Raw genomic sequence first — 12,411 nt, 5'->3', positions numbered from 1 at the left:
GTTGCCATCTACGCATGCGTGCCCACGGGCACGCATGCGTAGATGGTATTTTGACTTCCGGGTTGAAAAATAGCGAAGTACCCTGTTCGCAATGGCTGGGGACGCAATAAACGGGGGATCACTGTAGTTCTTTGTTTCACTTCCCCCAATTCTATTTAACTGTTCCTTTATGATATTATTCCTAAATTAAATACATAACTGGAATAGTCTGTTGTGCAGAGTGGAAGTTCCTGTTAAAATTAATTAGTAAATAATGATAGCAAACTACATAGATTCCAAATTTTAAACCTTTAAACAATAATGTCTGATTGCTTCAATAATTTTTTTGTGATTGTAAAATGCATGAATCTTTTGTTGTGCAATGTTTAAAAAAATATTAAAACCTTTTGTTTAAAAAAATAAATTGCTGTAGATGTGGCAGAGAATAATGCTAGTGGAGAGCTGCTTTGTTATTTGTAGAATTCAATTTCAGTTACTATTTGCCCTTGCTTGCTTTTCTTAACCGCAATGTACGATTATTCTGTCTTACCAGATAACAGAATTGTTGTATATGGAGGAACAGAAGGCTGAACAAGAAACTGGTAGAGTTTCAATTTCTATGATTGTAACTTATCCACAAATCCGTTCTTCTGGGTAATGATAGGTTTGAGGGATTACAACCGTAAACATTGATTATTTCTTTTTGAAAGTGAAATTTGAAAACATGTTGGGTAAAAACTTTACCCAGATGATCACAGTATATTTTGTGGAATCCACGAGATTTTATTAGTGTTTTTCCTTTTTAATGAAAAATGTACTTGAGATGCTTATATAGTAAGTAAAATGAACAGATTACAGAGATAATATAATCAAGCATTTACAGATGGGGGTAAGATTTTTTTTAGAAGGACATTAATATAAATATTTTCAGAAGCTATTAATTTAATAGCTTTTTGTAATGTTTTAATGACAGGTTACATTGTGACAAAAATATTTTCAGTTAAAAAAATACAGTATATATTACATCACTATATAGTTTCTTTATCGGAACCTCATTTATTCTTCCTGATGCTTCAGTGTCAAAATTAATACCATTAATCTATACAGTGGCTTTGTTAAACTTAAATTTAATTGGCAGCTCCCCACAGGATTATTGGAGCTGGTGATCATATTAAATATCATTTAATATTCTTTATTGTGTTTACAGTCATTTACTAGCTTCAGAAAAACTGTGGAAATAATAACAAATACATGGGACTGTGCCTATGAAGCTTTAAAAAGATCTATTTCTTTTTGAATAAATGACAAAATATTTACAGCAACTATTTTGGGGTGGTGGGCAGAAAAATGGGGGAGAGGCCTTGGGCAGTGCTGCTTTTGTCACACAGCCATGGAAAAATAGATTGAAGAAACATTTTGTTCTGAAAAGCTGTCATTCGGTTTGAAAATAATTAATATTCCTTTCACTCACCAGTTAGATATGTGCTCCCAAACCACATAATCTCTATGCCTCAGTGATCATTGTTGCCATTTCGGAGCCTCTCATCAGGGTGACATCTCACACCAAAATGATTTCTTATAAATTAATCTTGATAACATGACAGTGTCAGTAATTTTAGTGGAATGCTTTCTCTTGTCTTTCCCCCCCGCCCCCACCTCGCAGAAAATATTGGCCGTTTTCTTTATTCCTTGATTGACAATATGACTGACTCAGAGATACAGGACAAGGAGGAGCAGTTGAGACAATACTTCCATCAGCTGCAGAAGATGGTACTATTTCATTTTTTTGCTACATAATGCCCGTCCTCCCTGACATGTATCTATTAGATTGAAATTGCAGCTTTTAAGTACAGCCAGACCACTTCTCAATGGCATGCAAGTGTTGAAGGTTTAAATTATGTCTCAAATTTGTGTAACAGAATTTTTTTTGTCTGATTTTGATTTTCTCCACCTCTTCCTACAGAATATAACGATTCTTCCTGCATACTACAAAGGTATTCGCAAACTGCTGATTGAATACAACGTTCCCAATTTAATTAAGGTCTGTAATGGCAAATGTTATTTTATATATCCAAGCATGTAGTTACCTTAAAAAATAATATGCCTGATGTATAAAATTATTTTCACTTAATCCTTTTCTGAAATGAGGAAACATATTTTAGTTTTAAGGAGATAGAGCAACTCTTAAAATGTTGATAGCAATCTTAACAGTAAAGCAAAACCACACATTCCTTGACTTTTTAAATTTATCATAAACACATTGTATTTATATTCAAATATGTATCAAGCTATTAGTATCTTGTAGTGTAATTTTATTTAAAGAGGTTGGCATTAAATAATTTTGCTACATAGCTATAATACATGGCTTACAAGTTTTATTGCGTAAAAAAAAGTTTTGATCCTAGCAATAGTAAAAATATGCATTAGTTGAGAATTTTCTACATAAATTGATTTGAAACCTTAAATGCTTGGTTGCTATGACTTAGTTTCCTCTTAAGGGTAGGGCTATTTATAGTTAAGAATTCAGGCCATGTTTATGCTGTGCTGATGTAGAAGATGATGGAATATGCAAATTGGTCTGTCCTCACTTGCATTGGAATCGCACAGAGAACAAAGAAGAGGGGACCTGATCCCAGTGGGAGAAGCCTATTTAAGACCAGTATGACTGATACAACTCACCTTCATGGCTCACAACTGAGATAACAGAAATATATTTTTCAAAAGTAATATTAGGCTTTCTTTTGTACAGTACCTTACACATGAGCCCTGCAAATATAAAAGTATATCAATAAGACACATTGTTGCTGGGATGTGTTTCCTTGTAAAACTTCATTTGAATACCTTTCTATCCTTTTACCTTAGTCCTTGACTACACATAATTTTGAGGAGACACTTCAACATCTTAAAGCTGAAAACAAACCCATTGGAGATACTCTAAAGAACTATATATTTGTTCTGTGTTCAGAAAAGGTAATTTTCAGCAGATTTGTTTATTGTTTTATTAACACAGTATAAGTAAATCAAATACTAATTATGTATAGCACCATCAGTTTAAATGACACTTTACAGAGTAACCTAAGTAAAATACAAATCCTAGCCACAGGGGACTTCATATAGGTGGTGGTGCAGTGGGGGGGGGGGGGACTTAGAGAGAGATTATAAAAGTCATTGGAGCTCAAAATGAACAAATACAATTATATGTGTTTGTTTCTTATCAAACTGCAAATGCTTGTAGGTGATTAAGGAAAACTAATGTTTTCTGAGTTTCAGGTTTGCTCCTTGCAAATCTAAAGTATTAAAAAAATTAGTAGGGGGGGGACCCTCAGTGCTGATTTTTAGTTACCTCGTGAATGACATGTTTTGAGATTGTGGAAGTCTATTAATGGTAATCTGCAAAATGAATGATAGAAACAGCTGTGAAAGGTTTATCATACATGCCAAGTGTCCTTTCAAGCCACGGCTCTGGTCTCTTACAACTCGATTGTCAAGCAACTGATACATGTGTAATAATTTGCAAGTCAAATATTAAAAGGTGGTTAATGTGGGGACTGAAGTTCCATTTTTTTTCTTTGAAAAAAAGCTTTCTTAGATGCAGAGGCTTTTGTCTTCATTAGCAGGCATTCAACTGTAATTCATATTTTTGTATAGAACCTCATTTTGCTCTGAGTTCTTATACATGGGCCTTGAACTTTGTTTCATCTGGCACTGATGCAATGCCTGATTTCATAACGAATTAAACTATGTTTAATTTTTAAAATATATTAATATATCAGAACTTTAATCTTGTATCCTGTTATGCCAGAAAATTAGATTATGAACATCTTTGCCTTCTTTTTAATCAACCAATTTAGTATATTCTCTGCTCATTGATATATTGAAGTGATTGTGATATATTAGTTTTAGCTATAAAATGTGAAAATGCTTTGCCATGAAGTTCAATGTGATATAATTAATGATATGCATACTTCAGAAATCGGTGAAAGCATATATTGCAACACAGGGTAAAAGTTTATAATGGACATGTTTAAACTATTTACTAATTTATAAAAGATTCATTTCCACATAAATGTATGAATTGCTAAGAAATAGTGCAAAGTGTAAGCATCTATAAATAAATGTAATTTCCTAGTAGAATATAAAACGTCATGTTGATTTTCTTATTGTACTTTATATCTTTTGCTTAATACCCCTTTTAGAATATGCAGAAAGCTCTTGCAATAAAAGCCAAATATGAATCCGACATGAATGTTGTGTGCTATGGAGCCTTAATACGCCTTTGCTGTCAAAATGATAATGTAGAGGAAGCAATGAACCTGAAAGAAGAATTGTAAGTACACTAGCACTGAAAGATGTCACAGAGATTTATGCTGATATACAGTCCTTATTGAATTAAGTAGGTTGAATATTATCACCCCATACATTTTTAATTAGCTTATCCTGCACAAAATATTTTCTGCTGAAATTCAAAATTGATTGTGTAAGCTGTCATGATTACACAATTGCTTTTGTGCCAGCACTTTTGTTAGTGTTTTACGCTCATATTACTCTGTATTATATTTTAATCTATTTCTGATGAAGTCTTAGAATCCATCTTGGCATCTAACTTTAGATTCTGATTAGTAATACATCTATAGTATGGATTGCTAGAATTCTTGTAATTATTTTATTTTAATAATTATCTTCAGTTATGCTTTTTGTTTTTCAAAAGGCAACAACTTGATTGTGAAAATTAGCTCTCAGCTAAAACTTGTAATAACTGAATTATCAAGAAGCAAAGTGCTTTTCAGCATTTCATTTTCTCTTTTCTCTTTACAATTTTTTAAAATTGTAGTCTTGAAATACTTGTTTTAAATTAAAACAAATAAGTATAATAAACTAAAATAGTTTAGAATTTTCTCTTGGTTATTTTTGCATTAAATTTTTTTGATTAACACTTTATTAACTCAAAGCAGTTACATCTGAAGTTGCTTAAGTAATTTATTTATTTTAAGGTATTTGTTTCCATTCTTGAACCAAAAATGCTTTTTGGTGGTTACATAAACCATATTTTTCACATTATAAGATGCACCAGACCATAAGACACACACTAGCTTTACAAGAGGAAAGCAAGAAAAATAAAATCTGCCTCTGCCTCCCAGCATCCATCCGATATTCATCTGGCTAGCATCATTGCAGCACAACCTGGTCAGCTTCAGTATGTTATTGCAGTTCCAGCACATGACTTGTCAGGGCTCTGTTGCGCCCACTGCAAGTCAACTGAACTGAGCTACTACCACTGCTGGAGAAAACTGGAGCCTCCACTGCTGGGCAGTTGATTGGCAGTTGGATCGGCCTCCTGGAATACCGCCAGTCAGCTGTTCTAGGCGGCAGGGAATGCAACCGCTGCCAAATGGCGGTGGTGATTGGCAGTGGCAGCGATCCCCACCACCTAGCATAGATAATCAGCAGTATTCTGGGAGGCCAATCCAACTGCCAATCAGCTGTTGACAGCGAAGATTCCCGATGGATCCTAACCCCCCTTCCTTTTCTCCCCCCCCCCCCCCAATATAAGACACAGACATTTCTACCCATTTTGGGGGGGGGGTTTGTCAGTACACCTTATAACGCAAAAAAATACGGTATTTAGTGAAAAACATTCCATATCCATAAATATATTAACTAAGAGTAGCGGCATACAAATCCAATAAATAATAATAATGATGATGATGATGATGATGATGATGATTGGGAAAGGGTGAAGAAAAAAAAAGTTTGACATTCAATGGTTAAATAGGTCAGTAAAATGAGGACCCAGATTGTTGGGGGCAATATGCTTACACTCTATAAACTTTTTAGAGAGGGATGTAAAGCACTGTGAAGTGGTATATAAGTCTAAATGCTATTGCTATTGCTAAATAGTATTTCTTCCATTATATCCAGTTATAAATGTTCAGAGAAGTGGTAAGAAATGCTGGTGGAATTATTTGTTGTCTTCCCCTATTGCTGTCTATTAAATGTTCTGTTGCTGACCTAACAGCTGAAGGGGAAACACATGGGGTATTTTTGTATCAAATATTTGCCAGTATTTTTATATCAGTATTTGAAGAGAATGCAAAGTCTCATACACATACAAATATTTCTTGTAAGGTTTCTAACACTGACACATCCATCAAATATAGTTGAAATTATCTTTAATCTTCATGGTAAACAGTGCTTTCTCCAGTTTAGATGATCTATAAAGTGCATTTGCTCAGTCCATTCAGAGAATTTGCAAACAAATAAAAGTTCTTGCAGAGTCAGACATTTCATATACTAATCTATAGAAACCACAGTCGCAAACAGTACCAGCCCTTGTATGAGAAATGAGGACCCAGATTGTGAGGGCAATAGGCTGGCTCTGTTTAAAAGTGCTATTGCTAACATGTTGTAAGCCGCCCTGAGTCTAAGGAGAAGGACGGCATTTAAAAAAAATCAAATAAATAAATAAATAAATTTCCTGATTTAGCAATGGTTGCAACTTGGGAATTGGGTTTACCATAAAATCTATATGCTTGAGAAGCAGTCCTTTGTTAATGGAATATTATAATAGAGTTAAGTAAAATTCTTTAGAGGAAGTCCTTGGCTTATGTCCAATTTGTTCAGTAACTGTTCAAACTTATAGTAATGGTGTAAAAAATGGATGTGCAACTGATATTGAAGTTTCAGCCATTGTTCATAATGTGATCATTATCTGGGTGGGTGCTTGACTTGAAATTATGACATTGCAAGAAGCCATGGTTATGTGATCACAATTTGTAAGCTTCCCTACCAATTACCCCACTTGAAAAGAATGGAATGCCTCCAGGGAAGGTTGCAACTTACTTCAATAAGTCTTTTCCAGCTTTCCTGTGCTCATTTGGTCTTATACTCTGCATTCCACAGTCTTCCACTGCTGCCATGCTGCTGAAGCACCCCACTTTTCCAGCCTTCCCCAACTAGCACGTAGCCTTCACCGGGACCCCAATGTTACCCACACAGTCTTTACCTGGAACTCACACCCCTATACTTCTTGGGACTACTACAACACCTAGAACTGCTAGGATGGTCATCACTAAGCAGTGCAATCACATGACACCATGTTTTACAAACACATCACTCAGCAGTGGCAAGCCCAATGACATCATAAGTGTCATTAAATTCAGCATAAGTTTTAGTTGTTCTTGGGTCCTAGTTCAGTTATAAATATAATGAATACTTGATACACATTTAATGTGCATTTGATGCCAATAGAACCTTAATTCATGTTAGCCTTGATAATAGCCCATTAGCAGTGTTGCTTGATAATGTATCTTAGGTTTGCCTTCTCTTTTTGTACATATTTTTACATGTCTTGCTATATACAGTATTTTCTTTCTTTAAAACAGATTGAAAACAAAGGCACTGCTCTTTAGTTTTTCCAATACTTTGTTTCTTTTTACATTCATCTCTCAAGCCCTATATTAATGCAGTTGCATTTAATTTGATGTCTTCAAACGGAAGTGCTTCTGTCAATACCTTAATGTTTCAGCCATAATATTATCATTTTGTCTAGTTACTGGGACTAGCTTTGTTTCATGTACTATTTCTAAGTGAACATGCATCAGCTTATGCACTGAGATTATTGCATTCCAATATGACAAAATAATTGATTTATTTCTTTTTTTAAAATATATTTTAGTTGCCGTAAAGTTTCATCTGGTGTTCTTGAAACAAATGCTTACACAGAGTTGATTAAGATTTTGGTGAAATGTGAAAGGCTGGATGGTAAGCAATGCATGCTTTCTTTCAATGTATATTACTGTTATATAATACAGATATCTTTCCACCAGAATAAAAATATTAATGGTATATCATGCCCTACAAAGTGCTTGAACATTTTACATCCAAATTTGCATGTGAATTCAACCAGAGATACTTGGACGATGTAGGCCATTAGTTTTAATGGACTGGCAAGCTTGTCATTTACATTTACACAGCTCAGTGCTTTTTGCATTTCTGCAGCTAGTTTTTATTAGTACTGCTGTTAGGATTGAGTTTGAAGATCATGACTTGTGGCACAAATTGTGTATGTGCCTTGACTAATGGCCTTGTTTTTCCTTAAGAAGGTGTGAAGCCTGAGTGTAAAGCCTGTAAACATAACCTCTGAAAAGTGTCTAAGCACTCTTGGAGGAAATTTTTTTTAAAGAAATATAGGATTAGGTCTTAAAATTGTGTGTTACAAGCTGTAAACTATATATTATTGGCATAGTTAATTAGAAGAAAATATTCTTACATTGACTAATGAATTTGAATATGAGATTCTGTTAGATGATTCATATTAAATTTCTTTACTTAAAAGGGCAAAGGGTGTGTGTATGTTTCTATAATATACACATTGTGTGTGTTTGTATGTGTTTTAGAGTGATTATTTTCATAAAAGGAATTGATATTTAGATCAGATACCTATACAATTAAAAGGTGCTATTATGTCAAGCTTTCAAAAGCACATAGCATGCTGCAGGAAATATTTCAACAGATGCTTTTATGTAAAGTAGTCAAAACATTTTGCTTGTGCAGTAATTAAGAACATTACAAAAATGGTCTTATTCCATATATGAAAATGTTTGTTTCTGCCTTTCTAATGAAGATTAATGAACCTAATGTTTTAACATGCAGCCTCTTAGAAAGCTTTCATTGGCTCTCCTTGGCTAATTAGTATCGACACAGCAAACAGGCCCTATCGGTATCAGACCATTAGTCTGGCTCTATATACAGTGTAAACACATCTTTATTATTTGGCCTCGTGACAAGCCATCTGCTGAAGAAACAATGGTGTGATTTAGCAGATGTTAGCACCAAACGATAAAAGCATCCATTTAGTAGGATCTTGTTGCTATAGGGCAGACTCTACAGGGTTATGTGGTGCAGAGTGGGCTCACAGTTCCCATCTGTAATTTGTAGTCAAAGTTGCAGCAAAATGATAAAACCATGCTTTGTGGATTCATAATTGTAGTCTCGTTTAGAAATGCAAGTAGTAATTAACTTGAAATTGGCATTATACACCAGAATTTACATTCCTGCTTGGTTTTTGAAAGGCTGTTTTAATAGCAGTTTGTTTTTTTTTCTGTATATAAAATTACCTAAGGCTTTTTCCCCCTGTGGTTTATTGTAGATGCTATTAACATTTTAAAGGAGATGAAAGAGAAGAATGTCTGTGTTAAAGATTCAGCTGTCACACAATGTTACCGTATCCTTAATAGTGTAGCCTTGAAAGGTGAAGTTGAAAAGGTGAATCAGCTGCATGAGGCTATGGTAGACCTGCTGTTACCACAGTCTACTGTAAAAGTGTGTTCTCCCCTCGTTACTGTTCACTTGCAGAGGTAAGTTGGTTGACACCTGCAGTTAACTAAAAAGGCAAAGACATTTTCATGTATATATTTTACACACAATCTTTACAGACTTTCTTTATATTGCAGTTCTGCAAGGCTATACTTAGAGAACCTCGTTAAATCCAATAATTAACCACTGTGCTTGTTGTTATTATGTCATCATGACCATCTTGCTTTTATTGTTTGCAGTTTTTCTTTCATTTTGTGAACCTAATAATGTCAAAGAAACAAAAGATGTCCCCAATCACTGCATCCTCTAAGAATTATTGGTATTCCCACCACCCTGTCTCAAAAAGCTAGTAAAGTTGGCTATGATGACTAATATAGATACAGTGGTACCTATACTTAAGAACGCCTCTATTTAAGAACTTTTCTAGATAAGAACCGGATGTTCAAGATTTTTTTTACCTCTTCTCAAGAACAATTTTAAGCCATACTTAATAACTATCATCCAGTCTCCAACCTTCCCTTTATAGGGAAGGTTATCGAGAAGGTGGTGTCTCTCCAGCTCCAACGGTCGTTGGAAGAATTCGATTATCTAGGTCCTCAACAGTCAGAATTCAGGCCCAGCTACAGCACGGAATCTGCTTTGGTCGTGCTGATGGATGATCTCTGGCGGGCCCAGGACAGGGCTTGCATAGTCCGGGTGTTCTTGACCTTTCAGCGGCTTTTGATACCATTGATCATGGTATCCTTCTGCACTGGCTGAAGAGGTTGGGAGTGGGAGGCACTGTTTTATGGTGGTTCTCCTACCACTGGTCGGTTGCAGTTCGGTGTTAGTGGGGGATCAGAGGTCAACCTCTAAGGTCTCTTCCTTGTGGGGTGCCTCAGGGGTCAGTCCTCTCCCCCCTGCTAGTCAATATCTACATGAAACCACTGGGTGAGGTCATCCAAGGGCATGGGGTGAGATATCATCAGTACACTGATGATACCCAGTTATACATCTCCACCCCATGTCCAGTTGGCGAAGCAGTGGAAGTGAGGTACCGGTGCCTAGAGGCTGTTAGGGTCTGGATGGGTGTCAACAGGCTCAAGCTCAACCCTGACAAGATGGAGTGGCTGTGGGTTCTGCCTCCCAAGGACATTTCCATCTGTCTGTCCATTACCCGGTGTGGGGGAGAATTGCGATCCACAGCTAACTTTAGAACACCATCTTTCGGCTATGGCGAGGAGGGCGTTTGGACAGGTTCGCCTGGTGCACCAGTTGCAACCCTATTTGGATAGGGAGTCTTTACTCACAGTCACTCATGCCCTCATCACCTCGAGGTTCGACTACTGCAACTCTCTCTATATGGGACTACCTCTAAAGAGTGTTCGGAAACAACAGATCGTGCAGAACGCGGCCGCAAGAGCAATCGGGCTTTCTTACAGATGCCCATGTCTCGTCAACACTCCGCGGCCTGCACTGGTTGTCGATTAGTTTCCGGTCACAATGCAAAGTGTTGGTAATTACCTATAAAGCCCTACATGGCATCAGACCAGAATACCTTCGGGACTGTCTTCTGCTGCACGAATCCCAGCAGCTGATCAGGTCCCACAGAGTTGGCCTTCTCCGGGTCCCATCAACTAAACAATGTTGTCTGGTGGGACTCAGGGGAAGAGCCTTCTCTGTGGTGGCCCCAGCCCTCTGGAATCAGCTCCCCCCAGAGATTAGAACTGCCCCCACACTCTTTGCCTGTCATAAGTCTCTGAAAACCCACCTTGTTATTTTTAATGATAAGGGTTTTTAGATAGAGTTTTTAATTATTGGATTTGTCATATATTGTTCACCATTGTTGTGAGCCGCCCCAAGTCTTTGGAGAGGGGTGACATACAAATCTAATAAATTACAGTGGTACCTCAAGATACGAACCCCTCGTCTTACGAACAACTCGTGATACGAACCCGGGGTTCAGAAAAATTTTGCCTCTTCTTACGAACTTTTTTCGAGTTACGAACCGGCGTTCGGAGACTGCTGGGAAGCCGCGCGGCTGTTTTAAAAGGTGACAGCCGGGCGGCGGGGCTTCCCAGAAGCCTCCCGAACACCGGTTCGTAACTCGAACAAAGTTCGTAAGAAGAGGCAAAATTTTTCTGAACCCCGGGTTCGGTTCGGGAGGTTGCTGGGAAGCCCCCCAGGCCGGCTGCCACCTTTTAAAACAGCCGCGCCGCTTCCCAGCTGTCTCCCGAAGCCGAACGCGGAAGTTCGGCTTTAGCGTTCGGCTTCAGGAGACAGCTGGGAAGCGGCGCGGCTATTTTAAAAGGTGACAGCCGGCCTGGGGGGCTTACCAGCACCCCCCGAACCCGGGTTCGGGGGGGTGCTGGGAAGCCCCCCAGGCCGGCTGTCACCTTTTAAAACAGCCGCGCGGCTTCCCAGCAGTTGCCGAAAGCCGGTTTTTTTGGTTGCAAGGATTAATTGACTTTACATTGTTTCCTATGGGAAACAATGTTTCGTCTTACGAACCTTTCGTCTTACGAACCTCCTCCTTGCACCAATTAAGTTCGTATCATGAGGTATTACTGTATTATTATTTTCTACTTAAGAACCCGAGCCCAGAAAAATTTTCCAGGAAATTTGAGAGCGGCACGAAGGCCCGGCCAATTTCCTGCCATTCCCCCTTTAATCCTGACCACCTTGGGCTTTTCTGGGCTACCAGAGGAGCCTTTTGATGGTGCTTAAGGAGGTTTTGGAAGCCCAGAGCGAACGGAGCATTTTCCTTTCTCTGGGTGCTTGGAGAGGGAGTAAACCTCTGTCAGCGCCCAGAGAAAAGAAACGCTCCTTTCGCTCTGGTCAGTGACTGTCCTCTTCTTCTTCCTCCTCCTCCACCCACCCAAATTCCGAGCTTTTATTTCTGTCCTAATAGGTTTGCACGCATTATTTGCTTTTGCATTGATTCCTATGGGAAAAATTGCTTCTGCTTACAAACTTTTCTACTTAAGAACCTGGTCACGGAACAAATTAAGTTCTTAAGTAGAGGTACCACTGTATATCTATTTCGTTTCCTTGGCTTCACTGGTTTTCAATTGCCTTCTTCAAGGCTGTTTTTCTTCAGCTTCCCAGAGTGGTCTGTAGCAGCAATCCCCAACCTTT

At 37.7% G+C, this 12,411-nt stretch overlaps 1 protein-coding gene across 1 annotated transcript in view; it reads left to right on the top strand.

The window, feature by feature from the left end:
- Positions 1-12,411, top strand: part of LRPPRC (leucine rich pentatricopeptide repeat containing) — a 124,113-nt gene that overhangs the window by 42,735 nt on the left and 68,967 nt on the right. The window contains exons 16-22 of the mRNA XM_070734536.1: positions 533-581; positions 1,643-1,749; positions 1,943-2,020; positions 2,842-2,949; positions 4,176-4,306; positions 7,655-7,740; positions 9,128-9,335. Of these exons, the coding sequence (XP_070590637.1) occupies positions 533-581; positions 1,643-1,749; positions 1,943-2,020; positions 2,842-2,949; positions 4,176-4,306; positions 7,655-7,740; positions 9,128-9,335 (767 nt within the window). The remainder of the gene's footprint in view (positions 1-532; positions 582-1,642; positions 1,750-1,942; positions 2,021-2,841; positions 2,950-4,175; positions 4,307-7,654; positions 7,741-9,127; positions 9,336-12,411) is intronic.

The sequence above is a fragment of the Erythrolamprus reginae genome, chromosome 1, assembly GCF_031021105.1.
Source record: "Erythrolamprus reginae isolate rEryReg1 chromosome 1, rEryReg1.hap1, whole genome shotgun sequence".
NCBI lineage: Eukaryota > Metazoa > Chordata > Lepidosauria > Squamata > Dipsadidae > Erythrolamprus > Erythrolamprus reginae.
The sequence above is the reverse complement of the archived record's forward strand: the minus strand, read 5'-3'. Positions and strand labels throughout refer to the sequence as shown.